The sequence below is a fragment of the Podarcis bocagei genome, assembly GCF_964188305.1.
Source record: "Podarcis bocagei genome assembly, chromosome: 16".
Taxonomy (NCBI): Eukaryota; Metazoa; Chordata; class Lepidosauria; order Squamata; family Lacertidae; genus Podarcis; species Podarcis bocagei.
In genome coordinates, this window is record NC_138142.1 from 24,393,987 (window position 1) to 24,412,316 (window position 18,330).

At 45.6% G+C, this 18,330-nt stretch overlaps 1 protein-coding gene across 1 annotated transcript in view; it reads right to left on the reverse strand.

Moving 5' to 3' along the window:
* KSR2 (kinase suppressor of ras 2) overlaps positions 1 to 18,330 on the reverse strand; it is a gene marked incomplete at its 3' end in the record, with an annotated part of 190,741 nt that overhangs the window by 73,896 nt on the left and 98,515 nt on the right. The window contains exons 6-8 of the mRNA XM_081175270.1: positions 4,982 to 5,051; positions 2,112 to 2,195; positions 5 to 72 (exon numbers count right to left, since the gene is read on the reverse strand). Coding sequence (XP_081031396.1) covers positions 5 to 72; positions 2,112 to 2,195; positions 4,982 to 5,051 — 222 coding nt within the window. The remainder of the gene's footprint in view (positions 1 to 4; positions 73 to 2,111; positions 2,196 to 4,981; positions 5,052 to 18,330) is intronic.

Here is an 18,330-nt window from a genome sequence, read left to right on the forward strand (position 1 = left end):
TTACCTCCACGGTGGATGATCAGCAGGTGACATGGCGGGGCCTCTTTGGTACATTTGTTGTGGCACTTTAGCCTAAGAGACAGGAGAGACAAGAGCACTTTGAGAACCGCAGTTCAGACTAGGAAGGGCTGTAGCTCAGTGGTCAGAGTATCTGTTTTGCACACAGAAGGTCCCAGGTTCAATCCTGGCTGGCATCACCAGGTAGAATAATAATAATATAATAATAATACCTGAAAGAGCGTCTCCACCACCATCATTTGAGGTCGAGCTCCGAGGGCCTTCTGGCAATTCCCTCATTGCAAGAAGTGAAGTTACAGGGAACCAGGCAGAGGGCCTTCTCAGTAGTAGCACCCGCCCTGTGGAACTCCCTCCCATCAGATGTCAAAGAAATAAAGAACTACGCAACTTTTAGAAGACATCTGAAGGCAGCCCCATATCTGTAAGTTTTTAATGTTTGATGTTTTATTATGCTTTTATTAATAAATCTGATGGGTTGCCCCAGCCACTCTGGGAGGCTTCCAATAGAATTTAAAAAACACACACCAAAATATAGGAGATTAAAAACTTCCCAGTACAGGGCTGTCTTCAGATGTCTATGGAAAGTCATATCATTGTTTAACTCTTTAACTATTTGACATCTGATGGGAGGGCACTCCACAGGGCAGGCACCACTACCAACAAGGCCCTCTGCCTGGTTCCCTGTATTTTCACTTCTCACAGTGAGGGAACCGCCAAAGGGACCTCAGAACTGGACCTCAGTGTCCGGGCTGGGAATGTCCCCTGTCTAAAACCTGGAGAGCTGTTATCAATCTGTGTAGAAAACAGTGATTTGGACCAATAGATCTGACTCAGTATGATGCAGCCTCCTCAGTCTTTTCTATGGTGTCTCAAAAACAGCTGTAACTATTCTGCATAAGTACCTCCATGCCCCACCTGACCAAAGGGTCAGCTGACTCTGCCTAAATTATTTTTCTCTCTGTCTCTTTAACTATTTGAAAGCTGGAAGGAAGCCAGTAATCAGCTACTTATTCCCCGAGCAGTGCTTGGACCTTTGGAGCAATAAAGATATTATATATACAGTATATAATATATAGGCGCCCATTGCATCATCATTGTTCTTATTAGCCAGTACAGTGGTACCTCAGGTTAAGTACTTAATTCGTTCTGGAGGTCTGTACTTAACCTGAAACTGTTCTTAATCTGAAGCACCACTTTAGCTAATGGGGCCTCCTGCTGCTGCCGCGCTGCCGGAGCATGATTTCTGTTCTCATCCTGAAGCAAAGTTCTTAACCTGAAGCACTATTTCTGGGATAGCGGAGTCTGTAACCTGAAGCATTTGTAACCTGAGGTACCACTGTATGGTATAGTAGTTAGACTGTCGGGTTTGAAATCCCCACTCGGGGGACCTTGGCCCAATTGCTAACTCTCTACCTAACCTACCTCTCAGGGTTGTTGTGAAGGTAAAATGGAGGGGAAGAACCATGCACACAACCTTGAACTATCATTTGGAACTGCAGTGGCCCTTTGTCTACTCAGACTGTATGTGTGAGAGCAACCTGATAGCCATGCAGAATGTAGGGTTGCTGCGAGGATGAAATGTGGAGGGAGGAAACCACTTATCTTGGAGGGAAAGTGGGATACAAAATGCTGCAATAAAAAAAAGAGGCAGATTTCCTTCAGTCAGTCCCCTGTTGGTATCAAGAAGGCTGGCATGTAGCCTACATGGAAAATCTTGCACACAAACTCAGGGTCCAGCATGGCATTTCTAAGCCAAGCAAACTCATTAAGAACTACTTTACTTTTATTACACATGTATCCATCAAGGAATATGTTAATCCTCCGGCTCAATAGGCTTCAATTTGGAATTCATAATTGCTATTTAATGTCTCATCTTTATTTGTACTTTTGAACTATTATTTAGATGACTGGGATCTTTTGTTTCATTGCTGCAGTTATTTTCCTCGTTTCTTGGATCACTTGGGCGTGCTATGGAGGGGAAGGGAGCTGGGGTGGGCTCTTTTCTATGTTCTCACAGTTGTATATTTTGCCTGCCTTGAAAAACAATAATAATTACTTATATTTGAAAGATGGAGGGAGAGGGAGAGACGTACTTGCAGTTTTTACATTTCAGTCCAAACAACATTCCTTTCCCACAGACAGTGCATGTCTGAGACATCCAATACTTGGTGGAAAACCTGTGCAGAGAGCGAAAAAGAGAAAGAGAAAGGTTGACCTTTGTTAAGTCTTAAGCAAAAGCTCCTTCTCAGAACAGTGAAATGTGTTATTTTTAAAAAACCTGATTGTGCTCTGCTCTCCCTAGTCACCAAGACCAGCAGCACCAGAATTGCTTATTGATTCTGGTTTAGGAAGCCGATGCGAATCAATTCTGCTTGCAGCATGTGCCGCTCTATCCTTGAGTGGGAGTTTTGAGCGTGAGGAAGCACATCACAATTGTTAATTTCAGTCAGCTAATCAGGGTCCGTATTTGCTCATTAGAAACCCAGGGAGGTAAAACAAAAACGGTGATCTTAAAAAAAGAGAGCATGGACTCAAGATTTTATTGGAAACGAATCAGGACCTCAGCATGCCCTACGAGCGAGGAAATGCCTTCACTGCTCCAGGGCATGTCTAGTGAAGCTATCCAGGTGGTTGAACCCGCATCCCACTGTGTTCCTTTCCTTCCTGCCTGTTACTGGTCCATCTTATTCCCATTTCTTCCAAGAAGGTAGGGGGTGGGGTGGGGGTGGCTACTGGCATAGCATTTACTCAAGGTCAGGAGGTCATAGATAAAGCACAGTGGTTTTATCGACAGAAGCTGGAGCCTTATCTAAGTGATATCAGAAATTGAAATAGTGCTTAGAAGGGGCTTTATTGAGACTGGGCATTGACACACACACACCAGCACCGGCCTTTTGCTTATCAGCACTCTGCTTCCAAGATTATAATGCAGCAAATTAAACAGCCCAAGCAGACTCCAGAGAAAGGTTTTTCTTCAGACTACTCATGCTGTTGAGTGGCTCCGTCCCTCAGATAGGATGAGGTGGGCAAAAGTGTGGGTAAGGGTTGGGCAAACTTCGGGGCTCAAGGCAGCCTTGGTGTAATTTCCAAAGCACCCTATTGGGATCAGTTTAGACCTCTGGTAAGAGTGATCTGACTCTCTGCTGGGCAGAGACAAAAAGGGAGAAGGAGAAAGATGGGGGTGTCAGTGGGCCTTTTCTCCGACGGAACTCTCCGGAACTCCGTTCCAGCTCCTCTCAGGCATTCATCCTGAGTTCCAGCACCTCTTTTTCTAGAAAAATAGCAGTAGGTGTCAAAAAGAGGGGGAGAAAAAAAAGGGGTGTCAGAGAGAGAGAGGTGTCAGAAAGAAAAAGGAGTGTTGGAAAGAGAGGGAGCGAGGGAGGAAAGAAGAGATATCAGAGAGAAGCGGGAGTCAGAAAGTGAGAGAAGAAGGATGTCCTCATCTGCTTTTGACTCTGGTCTCTGCCCCACCCAAAGCTGGCATGCCGCCCCACAACAGATGACCCAGCCCAACAGAATGCAGCCCTTGACAGGAGGGTGGGGAGTTACCTGGCCTGACCTGGGTTTAAAGTGATTCAGCTGAAGAAGGCTGTCAGGTTGCCAAAGCCAGTAACAGGGAGAAATAACCACAATGCATTTTCTGGTTTCTTAGGGAGGGGGCTTGCCCAGTGGTGCTGCAGCCATTGCTTATCCGTTCCTTCATTTGAGAGTTTACAGTTGGTATGTAAACAGTCTGGGCTGGTCAGCTGATGCCTCACCAGTGAGCAGTAAATGGGCGAGAGACGGTCTCAGAGGAATCTCTGTGTTTTTCAAATGAGGTATCCAGCAGAGTCCATTTTCAGCAATCAAGGATGCTTCATAATTATAATGGATTTAAGAGGAATACAATATTTCTGTTGCGGGGAGAGAAATGGCATTACACTTTGGGGGGTCCAACTCCCCTCACAGCAGGAGCCAGCAGCTCTTGGCTCTCGAGAGACCACTCACTGCTAGCTAGTCCTGCCATTTTGCTCTCAGCCAGAAGAAGTCAGATTCCTATGGAGGGGGACAGTACAGCTTGCTCCCTCCCCACCAGGTCTTGGGACTGTATTTCCATCCAGAGTGAAGACACAGACGACATCTCCTCCTCCATCTTCCCAGTGGAGTTTAATGGGGTTACAAGGGCCTGTCAGTGCCACCTACTGACTGGAGGTCAGATGCTACCATAGAGTCTCTAAGGTTCCAAAACTAAAATTTGCACCACCTACTGTCAGACTCCCTGTCCAAACAGGGAAAGCAGATATTGGAATGGGTTTGAGGGGGTCCTTGGCACAGCGCCCTTCCATTTGCCCTGGAGTGATGCCATGCCGTGGGCATTGTGGGAAATTAAAATGGCAGCACAGAAATGCAGCCACACATTTTCCTCCCCCCAGAATTCTATGGTGATAGGAACATAGGAAGGAATATAGGAAGCTGCCTTGGGTCACATTCATACATACAGTGGTACCTCTGGTTACAAACTTAAATCGTTCCAGAGGTCCATTCTTAACCTGAAACCGTTCTTAACCTGAGGTACCACTTTAGCTAATGGGGCCTCCTGCTGCCGCTGCGCTGCCGGGGCACGATTTCTCTTCTCATCCTGAGGTAAAGTTCTTAACCAGAGGTACTACTTCCGGGTTAGCGGAGTCTGTAACCTGAAGTGTTTGTAACCCGAGGTGTTTGTAACCCGAGGTACCACTGTACATTTAAATCACTATGATACCACTTTAAACAGTCATGACTTCCCCCAAAGAATCCTGGGAAACTGATGGTTGCTCATTCCTTACTCACTGGTAACCATTTGCACTAGACCCTCAACAGAGTAGGCAATAATTCTCCCTTACCTGAAACCATAACCCTCCTGAGGTAAACTGTTTCTCAATCATAACATTAAAAAAAGAAAGAAAGAAAAAGACATATCTGAGTTTTTTCAATCACCTCATACCTGTGTTTGATTGAGTTTCCAAGATCCCGTCGAGGAATTTGTGGGGACCAGCGAGGTACTGAGAGTGTATCTGAAAGATAGAAATTAGAGGGGGAAAGAGTTGATCCCAGGCGGTCAGATTCAAAATTATTTCTGTCACAATAATCTGATTTATTACATAAAAAAATTCCTTCCAGTAGCACCTTAAAGACCAACTAAGTTAGTTCTTGGTATGAGCTTTCGTGTGCATGCACACTTCTTCAGATACACTCAAGCGTGCATGCACACGAAAGCTCATACCAAGAACTAACTTAGTTGGTCTTTAAGGTGCTACTGGAAGGAATTTTTTTATTTTGACTATGGCAGACCAACACGGCTACCTATCTACTACTGATTTATTACATATCAGGGATGCCATTATGAATTCTGAAAAACAAAAACAGCCTTCTAAACAAATCTCAGCATCTTGGCATGACATGTGGAATACTGTGTTGTTGTCGTACTGTGTGGAGTATAGCCAGGAATGCCCTTTTCTGGGTACTCCATTCCATCTCTCTTCATCCCAACTCTCTCATTCCGCACTCCAGGATTCCATGGCCACTAAGTATGCTGTTTGCAAGGCCATCCCAATACATTTTGGCACCTGAGGCGAACCTCCTCCCTGCCAGGGAAGATGGAGTGAATGAAGAACAAGGGGTGCGAGGAGACAAGCAGCACCTCCTATTCACCAAGACACCACTGAAGAGGCAGCATTGAGGGGGCAGATCCAGCCTCCAAGGAGTGTGCTGCAGCTGTTAACCATCCTGCAGCAGAAGTAGTGAGCGATGCATTCCTTGGAGGCTGGTGCTGCTGCCCCTCTGGATCCTGCTTCCTGAGGCAGTCGCCTCACTTTGCCTCATCCATGGGCAGGGTTGGATTTAGGTCTGATGAGGCCCTAAGCTACGGAAGGTAATGGGGCCCTTTATATGTCCAGCTGTCCTTTGTCAACAACAAATTTTGTGTTGAATATATGCTATATGGGTTGGCGCTGTGGGTTAAACCACAGAGCCTAGGACTTGCTGATCAGAAGGTCAGCGGTTCGAATACCCACGACGGGGTGAGCTCCCGTTGCTTGGTCCCTGCTCCTGCCAACCTAGCAGTTCGAAAGCACCTCAAAGTGCATGTAGATAAATAGGTACCGCTCCGGCGGGAAGAGAAATGGCGTTTCCGTGCGCTGCTCTGGTTCACCAGAAGCGGCTTAGTCATGCTGGCCACATGTCCCAGAAGCTGTACGCCGGCTCCCTCGGCCAATAAAGCGAGATGAGCGCCGCAACCCCAGAGTCGGCCACAACTGGACCTAATGGTCAGGGGTCCCTTTACCTTTACCTTTACCTATATGCTATTTGATAATTTATGGACCTAATAGGTATCTGAAGCAATTTGCAGATAACAAAATAGGTATTTTATCAAAGTAATTGTTATACAAATGAGCAAACCAGTGATATTTTAGGGAGCAGGCTAGCAGGCGGGGCCCATTACTTATATCATAGGAGCCTACACAAGACAAAACACTGTTGCTGTATGTAGGTTTTGTTTTATTTGGTTTTTATCTTATATTTTGGAAATGTATATCCAGTTTTCCTTTAAGTTTTTTGGGGGACCCCAAGAGAGCGGAGTCCTAAGCTATAGCTTGTTTAGCTTACACGTAAATCCGGCATTGTCCATGGGCTGGCCTGGAGCGGGTACGGCTTTTTAGTTATTTCTCCAAACCTCCCTTAGGTTTGCTGACACTTCCTCTTATGTGAGGGTTTCAGGCATGCAAGGAAGGCAGGTGCTCTACCACTGGGCTATTGCCTTAACCAAGAAGACTTGGTGGGACACTTGTTCCCCTGGCGAAACGTTTTGCACCAAAGGAACGTGGCCGCGCAAGAGAATGCATAAGCAGATAGATGGAACAATCTGTTACGTGATGAGTTGCTGTGTTGGGATTGCTCTGTTGCGCAACATTAAACCCTGAGTCCCAATTGCGCTAATGGACAGAGAAAACTAGATACTGCCCAAAGTAATTAATTATTGCCTAATGGCATTAGACAGGTGCCTTCGCAATACTGGTTTGGATGCCTGGTGGAAAATTTTCTGTTTCAGCACGCCTACCCAGAACAGATGATTCGGTTACTTTTCCTTTAAATGCTTTATTAATTCGATCTTTAGCTTTAGAGATGGTTGTATATACGCCTTGAATATACATTGTTTTTTGAATTCGTTTGTTTCTTTGAACCATGTTTTATATATTTAATGGGACTCGTACACCACTCGGGGAATGTTTTCCAGCAAACAGTTTTAATACAGGAATGATATTAATTAATTAATTCAGGGAAAGTGCACGGAGGCGAGAAAACCTACATGCTAATTACCGTATTTTTTGCACCATAACACTCACTTTTTTCCTCCTAGAAAGTAAGGGGAAATGTCTGTGCGTGCTATGGAGGAAATGCCTACGGGTGGCATGCCTACGGATTTTCCTCCTCTAAAAACTATGTGCGTGTTATGGTCGGGTGCGTGTTATAGAGCGAAAAATACGGTAGTTTGTTATTTATTTCAAAGCATTTATACACCACTTGATTGTGTGTGTTTTTAAAAAAAGAAAAGCTCAAAGCAGTTTACAAAGAGAATAAAACAATAAAAATATGAGTAAAAAGGACTCTTCATAACATTCTAGGTTTGCCATATTTCAAAAAGTAAAAACCAGGACACCCCAAAGTGTCCTGGCAGTTCCACCACAATTTAACCCCCGTTGCTGGTTTTTCAGAGTGTGAAAACTACAGGGCTTGATTCAATTATTATTATTTTCATCACAACAAAACCATTTGATACCCAGACGCTTCTGATTTCTTCCTGCCCTCTCTGCTCCTGACCCAGTTGAAATAATATGAAATTCTGTAGCAGACCCTCCAAGTGTCCCTATTTTCCAGGGACAGTCCCAGATTTACAGAAGCTGTTCCCAGTTTCTGATTTGAATATCCCGCTTTGCCTTAGGATGACTCTGTTTTCATCAGAGAAATGTTGGAGGGTATGGAGTTATGCAAACAGCCAAGGAGATAAGTAACTATACAACCTTTAGAAGACATCTGAAGGCAGCCCTGTATAGGGAACTTTTAAAATTTTTAATTACTGGTATGTTTTTGTATATGTTGGAAGCTGCCCAGAGTGGCTGGTACAACCTAGTCAGATGGGTGGGGTATTATTATTATTGAATAGGACGTCCCTATTTTCATCAGAGAAATGTTGGAGGGTATGCTATAGGCTTCCACATGTAATAATAATGATGATAATAAATGCATTGTTTACCCTAGAGAGAACGATTTATAGAAAGAGCATTTGGGCACAGTTACAAGCATTGGCTTTATTTTAACAGCAGAGGCTCTTGGGTACCGAAGTGAAAATCAAATATGATTCTCGGAGACCCAAATGCCATCCATTAGGGATGCAAGCTGGGCCCACGGACATCTGACCACCTGAAATGGCCAGGCAGACTCCAGCAGTGACCCCTGGGTTTCCTATGCACACCTGTCAATCCTTCAGCAAACACGCTCCCGGGGTGTTTTTTTAACATAGGATATGAACGCCTCTGTTTGCTTTCATATCCCATTTTAATATTGCAGGTTGAGGCGTTCTTAATTATGTGCCATTTCAGAAGGTTACATTTGCATGTGGCTTCCTGTGAGGAGAGCAGCGCTCCCTCTGCTGCTCAGGAATAACTCCACCGCATCAATGTGCATCTCAACAAAATGCGGGGAGGGGAGGCGACCGCTATGCAAGACCCAAGAACTGTCACATTCAGACCAAACATTTAAAGCACAATGATACTTTAATGATGCTGGGCTCTCCTACATTGGATACTTTTAAGCAGAAGTTGGCTGGCTATCCGTCATGGATGCTAGTAGTAGTAGTAGTAGTAGTAGTAGTAGTAATAGTAATAATAATAATAATAATACAGTGGTACCTTGGTTTTCAAGGGACGCAGGTGGCACTGTGGTCTAAACCACTGAGCCTAGGGCTTGCCGATCAGAAGGTCGGCGCTTCAAATCCCCACAACAAGGTGAGCTCCTGTTGTTCGGTCCCTGCTCCTGCCAACCTAGCAGTTCGAAAACACACCAGTGCAAGTAGATAAATAGGTATCACTGCAGCGGGAAGGTAAACAGTGTTTCCGTGTGCTGCTCTGGTTCGCCAGAAGTGGCTTAGTCATGCTGGCCACATGCCCCGGAAGCTGTCTGTGGACAAACGCTGGCTCCCTCGGCCTATAGAGTGAGATGAGTGCCACAATTCCAGAGTCATCCATGACTGGACCTAACGGTCAGGGGTACCTTTACCTTTTTACCTCAGTTTTCGAACATAATTCATTCTGGAAGACCGTTTGGCTTCTGAAACATTCAAAAACCGAGGCGCAAAGTGCGGTCTGCCAATTCAACAGAGAAAATTGTGAAAAACAACAGATACACACAGCGGAAGCCGTTTGAATTCCAAGGTGCGTTTGAGGATGGAAGCATTTACTACCGGGTTTTCGGTGTTTGAAAACGAAACGTTTGGCAAAAGAGACGTCCGAAAACCAAGGTCCACTGTAATAATAATTTATTACCTCTGCCCTGCCCATCTGACTGGATTGCCCAAGCCACTCTGGACAGCTCCCAACAGAATAAAATCACAGGAAATGTCAAACATTAAAAAGTTCCCGATACAGGGCCACCTCCATTGGTCTTTGGAAAGTTGTGTAGCTGTTTATTTGTTTGATAGGAGGGCATTCCACAGGATGGGCGCCACTTCTGAGAAGGCCCTCTGCCTGCTTAGCTGAATAATAATAATTTGTTGTGATTCCTGCATCGCAGGCACTTAGACTAGATGATCCTTGGAGTCTTTTGCAACTCTACAGTTCTATGAGTCTGTGATACCATCTTAGAGAAGCATGGCTTTCCCCAAAGAATTCCGGCAGCTGAAATTTGTTAAGGGTGTTGAGAGATGTTAATAGACCCCCAGTTCCCCTCAAAGAGCTACAATTCCCAGGGCAGTTTAAAAATCAAACCCTCTTCGCAGGGAACTCTGGGTCCTGTATTTAGGGGTGGGGGTAATCTCTTAGCAACTCTCAGCACCCTTTCCAAACTACACTCCCCAGGATTCCTTGGGGGGGGGAGCCAGGATTGTTTTAAATGGTATGGTGCTATTTTAAACTCTTGGTGTGAGTGTGGCAGAGGACAAGCTGTGGAGTCCAGATGTTGCAGAGGAGTGGTAACCCCAAGGGAACCCCCAGGTGAAGAAGGCTCAGAGCTAGAGGGGTTGTGGTGGGATGATGATGAGTGGACAGAGGGAGAAGAGGGAGCAGATGGGAGGAGGAGGTGTCGGAAGCTGAAGGGGTAACAGGGTTTTGTGAGCAGGAAGAGACTGTGGCAGAGAGCAGCCCAGAAGCAGAAACAGAAGTGGAGGCTGGGAAGTAGCAGGGGCCAAGAGGCAGAGAAGAGTCTGCTGAAGAGTCCAGGGAGTCTCCCCCTCTTGCTGCGACCAGCTCACTTCCCCACCTGGTCTCCCAGAACCCAAAGAGGTATGAAGAGGGTGGAGCAAAGAGAGACAAGATGAAGGAGCCTCAGGTTGCTGGGGAATGACCATGGGGAGGAGCCTTAGAGAGCGGTGGGAAGGCGGGGACCTTCAGTACTCGCAACTGCCTCATCAGAGCAAGACCTATTGGGAAGAGTTGCTGTGTTCACTATCCCTGAGCTGTTTTGTTTCTTTGACTAAGGAGTTAGCTACACTGAAGCCCTGGGAGTTACTGCTGGTCTGCTCCCAACCAGCCTTGACACTAGTGTTCCATGACAAACTGACAGTGTTTTTGTTTTTTTATTATTATTATTTTTTGGAACTGACTTTTAAAGGAAAGAGCTTTTAATAGTACTTTGCTGCCTTTTTTGTTTGTGTTTTAATACATTTGTTTTTTTATATTGTTTTAATTTGATTAGAGCTTAACTACTTTTTAATAAAGCACTGGTGGCGCTGTGGGTTAAACCACAGAGCCTAGGACTTGCTGAACAGGTCAGTGGTTTGAATCCCCGCAACGGGGTGAGCTCCCGTTGCTCGGTCCCTGCTCCTGCCAACCTAGCAGTTCGAAAGCATGTCAAAGCGCAAATAGATAACTAGGTATCGCTCTGGCGGGAAGGTAAACGGCGTTTCCGTGTGCTGCTCTGGTTCGCCAGAAGCGGCTTAGTCATGCTGGCCACATGAACCAGAAGCTGTACGCCGGCTCCTTCGGCCAATAAAGCAAGATGAGCGCCGCAACCCCAGAGTTGGCCACGACTGGACCTAATGGTTAGGGGTCTCTTTACCTTTACTTTTTAATAAACCTCTTTCATGTGTTTTGAGATCTTTGTAGTTTTTCTGTGTTGTTTTGATTTGTGTAAGGCACCCTGGGCCCCAGTCTATAGAACAGGCAGCATATTATAATAATAATTAATAATAAATATAATAACAATGCTTTTTTCTTAATCAAAATGTTTAGGGGTACTCTCATTTTCCTACTCATATTGAAATACTGCCCCTCAATGAGGCCAAACTTATATTCACAAAATGTTTAGGGCCATGAGTACCACAAACCCCCCCAGAAAAAAGCACTGATTATAATATTAGTCACCAAACACATATCCAGCAGCAGCCAATCAGTTTCCTTCAGTTATTACCCAATGATAGGTGGGGGTCAAAGGCAAAAGTGGGTGGAGCAATGAATGAATATGTTACCTTTTATTTTGATTTTTTTTTCTTGAGTTAGCAACTACATGGAAAAATTCAGAGAAGTGAAAAAGAACTATGTTCTGATCCAAACAGCAAATAACAAAGTCCTCAAGACAGCCTGGTCCCCAGGCCTGTCTGTGATGTCCTGGACAAGATATATATCTGCTGCTTTGTGGTTCCGCTCATCCAGTATCTGCTCCCCCCATTTGAAGATGGTGTCAACAAGATTTGCTCCTTTCTCTGTTGGGGAATTAATACCTTGGGAGCCAGGCGTTAAATAAAGATTAGCTGCTGACAGTCCCAAAAGAAAGCTAGTTTACACCATGCAAGGATCTGGTCCGTAGAAGTACAAAAGGACCTTTTATATTCTGAAATGGTGTTTGCTCATCACTAAATCACATTATACAAATGTGCCCCCCCCTCTTCTGCCCCCGCCATCCTTTGTGAAGCAAACAAGCGGACAATTAAAGTTACTTACCTGAAGTTAAATTAAAACCTTTGCTTTATCACCCACAATTTATTTCTGCTAACTTTCAGCTGGCCTCAATTAAATCACGCTGTTTTAGAAGAGATGGGGGCAGGGTGGGGAAGTGGCTGAGGGGATTTAATTACTTTCCATAACATGCTCATTGTCAAAAAATTATTATTAGAGTGTATCAGGAATCATAACCTCTGAACAAAGCAGCGAGACCCTCCGTGATTCGCAGGTAATTATTTTCATTACAGGGATGATGGATGGAGGATCTGAGATATTAACAATACCCCACACACAGACACAAGCACACTGTGTTCAGTGGAGCATCAAGGGAGGGAGAGGACAGAAATGTTGAACTGGAAGAGCCTTGATGGGTTTCGGGGGGAGAGCTGTTTTTAAGCTCATTTTGTTTTTAATCCTCAAAAGATGGACTGGCAGCGATTTCCTCTAAAAGAACATGGAAGCCATTTTACACACTCCTTGAACCTCTAAGCCAGGGTTTCCCAAACTTGGGTCTCCAGCTGTTTTTGTACTACAACTCCCATCATCCCTAGCTAGCAGGACCAGTGGTCAGGGATGATGGGAATTGTAGTCCAAAAACAGCTGGAGACCCAAGGTTGGAAAACCAAGCTCTAAGCAATGAAGTTGCAGAGAGGCTTCCAATATCAGATGTCACCAAAGCTAGCTTGGCTCTGAGACACAAATGAACTTTGGGGGCTTGGCGATGCCAAGCGAGCATGAGAAGACTTAAGGTTGATGATGTTGATGATGATCTGGATCTGCCTTGTGTTTCAATCCCCAAAATTAGTTTCCCCCCAAAATAAAAACAACCAGAAGATTTGGGGACAGCACAAGGCCCATGGAGAGGGGAAGAGAGGGAGGATGAGTCCTGCTACAGAAGAAGGAATCATTCTGCTCATGCAAGGATTTAGCTGAATCGCTCCTCAAATTTGCATCCAGAAAGGGGTGGACTTGCTCTTGAGCATGTGCAGAGAGCATCTTCCATTCAATTGAAAGCAGGCTTTAGAAATGAACCTGGGATTCAGAAGGAGGTCTCCCAGAAGTCACAGAAGTCCCTGTGGCTTCTTGGGGTGGTGGGAGGTCGATTCATCACCTCCCGCGTCGGAAACTGCAAACCCTGTGCTTCGATAGCATCAGAAGTTTAAGAATCCTGGCAGCGAGGCCGAAGGACTCACCAGGCCAAGGCGAAGTTGAGGGAGGGCTGCGAGTGATAGTCCTCTCTTGGCATCAGCCGTCTCGCCTTGACAGAAGCCGCGGCGGGGGGAAATTAGCAGCCTGGCATAACGGAGAGGGTGACAAAGGGAAGGTCACGCCTCTCCCGCTCCCGCGCTGACAGAAGACACGGCAGAAGGGCCCCCGCAGGCCACGGCTGTCTCCCATTGACAGGCAGGTGTGACAACAAGGCCCAAGACCTGGACGGCACTCGCCTGCCTGGAAAGCGAGAGGGGCCAAGCAGGTGACCCGAGCCGCTCAAATAAACAGCCTGGCTGCGACAACGCATCCACTGCACCATGGAGCACTGTGCTGAGACTCCATCCAGGAGAAGCTGACCGATGCCTTATGCCGAGCCATTCATCCACCTAGCTCAGTATTGTCTACACTGACTGGCAGCAGCTCTCCAGGGTTCCAGGGAAGGTTCCATGTAGCCCTTCCTGGAAGATGCTGTAGGGAATTGAACCTGAAGCTTTCGGCGCACTCAGTATCCCTGAGCTGCAGCCCTGCCCTAAATACAAAGAAACACAGAAAGCCGCAGTATACTGAGTCCAGTATACTGCTCCATCCTGCTCATATTGCTTACACTGGCTTGCAGCAGCTCTCCAGGGTTTCCAGCACAGAATCTTCCCCAGCCATCCTTGAAGAGGCTGGGGATTGATCCCAAGGTCTTCTGAATGCAAAGCAGATGCTCTGCCATTGAGCTATGGCCCTTCCACAGATGTTGTCAGCTTCCCTGGTGAATATGCACATAGAATCATAGGATAATAGAGTAGGACGAGACCCCAGGGTCATCTAGCCCAACCCCATGCATTGTAGGAATCTTTTGCCCAACATGGGGCTCAAACCCATGACCCTGAGATTAAAAACCTTATGCTCTACTAACTGAGCTATCCACCATAGGGAAGACTTTCTTGTTCCACCAGGCTTTGGGGAGCTGACTGCTTTTAAGGAAATGGCTTTTAAACAGCACTGTGCTGTTTTTACTACCTGTATTTTAATAGGTATTTCTGCATAATCCTGCATTGCAGGAACATGCAGGTATCCCATACGGGGATCGAACCCACAACCTTGGCGTTATCAGCGCCACGCTCTAACCAACTGAGCTATCCATAGGGCAACTCAATCTCTGGCTGCCACCATTAAACTAAGGGTTTAGATTACGCCCTCAAAGTTTTATATAATTTTTAATGGCAATGCAAACTGCTTAGTTGTGTTTATGTTTGTTTGTAAGCAAATCAGAATTAAAAATGCCCTTAACAGATTGGAGAACTTGGCGCAAGCTAACAAAATGAATTTCAATAGGGACAAACGTAAAGTTCTGCACTTAGGAAGAACCAGATGCACAAATATAGGATGGGGGACACCTGGCTTACTAGCAGTACACGTGAAAAGGATCTAGGGGTCTTGGTGGACCACAAGCTTAACATGAGTCAACAGTGTGATGCAGCAGCAAAATAAGCTAATGCTATTCTAGGCTGCATCAGCAGAAGTATAGCGTCCAGATCAAGGGAAGTTATAGTACCACTCTATTCTGCCTTAGTCAGACCACACTTGGAATACTGTGCCCAAAGAAACCAGAGGCCTTTCTCTTGGGCATTGTCGGTCAATTGGTGTCAAAGAAAGATAGAATCTTTTTTATGTATGCCACGACAGCAGCAAGAATACTTATCGCAAAGTATTGGAAGACACAAGATCTACCTACTCTGGAAGAATGGCAGATGAAAGTGATGGACTACATGACATTGGCTGAGATGACTGGCAGAATCCGTGATCAGGGGAAGGAGACGGCGGAAGAAGAATGGAAGAAGTTTAAAATTTACCTTAAGGACTACTATAAACTGCATGAATGTTAGAATGTCGAGGTTATGAGAAAGAAAGGGTTACAGCAATATAAGATTAGAATGAAAGAAAGATTAAGAGGACAGAGGCTTGACAGAACTATTTAGAAGTTGCTGAAAAACTTTGGACATTGGGATACAGAAAGGGGAGGTATGGGGGAGTCCGAGAAACAAGGTTTATGAAAAAAAGGGTACGAAACTATACATGTTTGTATGTCTTTTTATATGTTTGTATTGTTTTAAAAAAAAATTTTTGTAAGACCAAAAAAAATCTTTTTTTTAAAAAAAATGGAATACCGTGCCCAATTCTGGGCACTACAATTTAAGAAGGATGTTGACAAGCTGGAACATGTGCAGACAAGGGCAATTAAGATGATCGAGGATCTGGAAACTAAGTCTTATGAGGAGTGCTTGAAGGAACTGGGTAGGTTTAGCCTGGAAAAGAGGAGACTAAGAGGAGATATGATAGCCATCTTCAAATATCTTGGTAAAGGTAAAGGGACCCCTGACCATTAGGTCCAGTCATGGCCGACTCTGGGGTTGCGGCGCTCATCTCGCTTTATTGGCCGAGGGAGCCGGCGTACAGCTTCCGGGTCATGTGGCCAGCATGACTAAGCCGCTTCTGGCGAACCAGAGCAGCGCACAGAAACGCCGTTTACCTTCCCGCCGGAGCGGTACCTATTTATCTACTTGCACTTGACATGCTTTCAAACTGCTAGGTTGGCAGGAGCAGGGACCGAGCAACAGGAGCTCACTCCGTTGCGGGGATTCGAACCCCAACCTTCTGATCAGCAAATCCTAGGCTCTGTGGTTTAACCCACAGCGCCACCCATGTCCCTTCAAATATCTTAAGGGCTGTCAAATAGAGGAGGAAGCATGCTTGTTTTCTCCTGCTCTGGATGGTAGGACTCGAACCAATGGCTTCAAATTGCAAGAAAGGAGATTCTGACTAAACATTCGGAAAAACTTTCTGACAGTAAGAGCCGTTCAGCAGAGGAACAGACTCCCAAAAGAGGTGGTGGGCTCTCCTTCTTTGGAGGTTTTTAAGCAGAGGTTGGATGGCCAGCTGCCATGGATGCTTTAGCTGATATTCCTGCGTTGCAGAGAGTTGGACTAGATGAGCCTTGGAGTGCCTTCCAGCTCTAAGATTCTATGATTCTATGAAATTGCAGCAGCTAATGACTGGTGCAAATATCCATCTATCTTGTCAGGAATGCTGAACCTCACACTTCCAGTAAAATGGGAAGCCACTCAGACAAGTTATTGAATGCATGGAGGAACCCAACATCGCCCCATCCCGTTGGGAATCTAAGAAGAAAAGTGAGGCTTACACAAGAAGAAAGTGCTTTTAGCCATTAAGCACTCCGATGTTTCAAACACACCCAGCTCTTAACCTGCTGATCTGCTGTTCCCAAATGCAGCCAAACAGCTTGTCCTAAACACCTTGTTGCATCTCCTTGCGGGTGGCAAGCAAAGGGGGTCAAAAGGGGTGAAGTCGCCCGGCAAAATACACACTTCTACATTATCTCCGAGTCAAGCCCTTTAAAGCAAACTGACAATTTAATAATAGGAAAGTCGCAATTCGGTAGAGAGTACTAATGGAGGAAATCGGGCAGGTTGGGAGGGATGTCACTGAGGATTTTTGGAGAGCGGGTGGCAGAGGGGAGAGACCTAGGAAAGATGAGAAGAATTAAATCAGCTGGGTAACGGTCAGAATCTGCCCCCACTGGTGAGTGGTCAGAGGAAGAAGACTGGGAGGAGGTGGTGTCAGAAGCTGAAGAGGCAACAGGGTTTAGTGAGCAGGGAGAGGCTGGGGCAGAGAGCAGCCCAGAAACGGAAGCGGAAGCAGGAGAAGAGGGAAGAGGGAAACCAAGAGGCAGAGATAAATCAGACTGGTGAAGAAGCCAGGGTGTCTCCCCCTCCGGCTGCTACAAGCTCCCCGCCACACACTGGCAACCCTGGTCTCCCAGACAGGAGAGGTATGAAGCAGGAGAAGCAAAGGTGGGCACACCAGCATAGTCTCAGGCTGCCTGGGAAAGACCCAGGAGAGGAGGAGACTTAGGCAGCTGTGGGAAGTCCCTGCAACTGCCTCATAGGCATAGCTGTCAACTTTCCCCTTTTCCTGAGAGGAATCCTATTTGGAATAAGGGACTTTCCCTTGAAAAATGGGAAAGGTTGACAGCTATGCTCATAGGGACACGACCTACCAAAGAGTTGCTGTGCAGCAGCAACTTCGATATCATTTCCAAGGTGTGGTCACTGCTGGAAAGCTAGACACTTTGGAGTGCCTCATTGCATAATGCAAAAGTATGTAACAATCAAAACCAGTGATTGTTTTTATAACTATACAGAACTGAACAAATAGCACGACACAGCAGGAAACAGCTAATTAGATGCAGCACCAGGAGGGAAACTGCCAGGGCTGTCAGAAAATGAGCACCACCTTTGCCCACTGTCAAAGAGGGGGCAGAGTTAAGGGGAGGAGTTTGTTGACTAATTCATACTTCCTGAAAACAACACACAGGGACCAAAATACAGTTCTTCTTCAATATTTGCACTTCTCCAAACTGTGAGATGTAGCTCTCCGTCCAAAAAAAAAAACAATCAGAGGGGGATTTTCTTCTACCAGCAAAAAAAAAAAGTACGAAGATACATTCTATTATAGGAGAAACAGGCTGGGAAATGCATGCATTGGGCAAAAATGCATACAAAATGATCTCTATTAGGTGAAATGTCCACAAAAATTTGTACAAAACTTCATGTGGACTTTAAAAAAAAAAAATACAAACTGATGTGTTGAACTAAAGATTGGAAAAATGAGAAATCGAGAGAAACTAAAATTGACACATTCATCTATTCCCAGGCAGAACAAGACTTACTTGGAAAGCTTGGGGCCACCACCGAGAAGGCCATGTTTCAGGTAGCCAGTGATTCTGCTGGCACAGGAACCTGTTTTCTGCTGGCCTTAAACAGTGAATTCAATAATCTTGGGCACTGCAGGGAAAGAGCTAGGGAAACTGCAGCTCAATCCGATGTAGGAACATAGAAAGCTGCCTGATACAGAATCAGACACA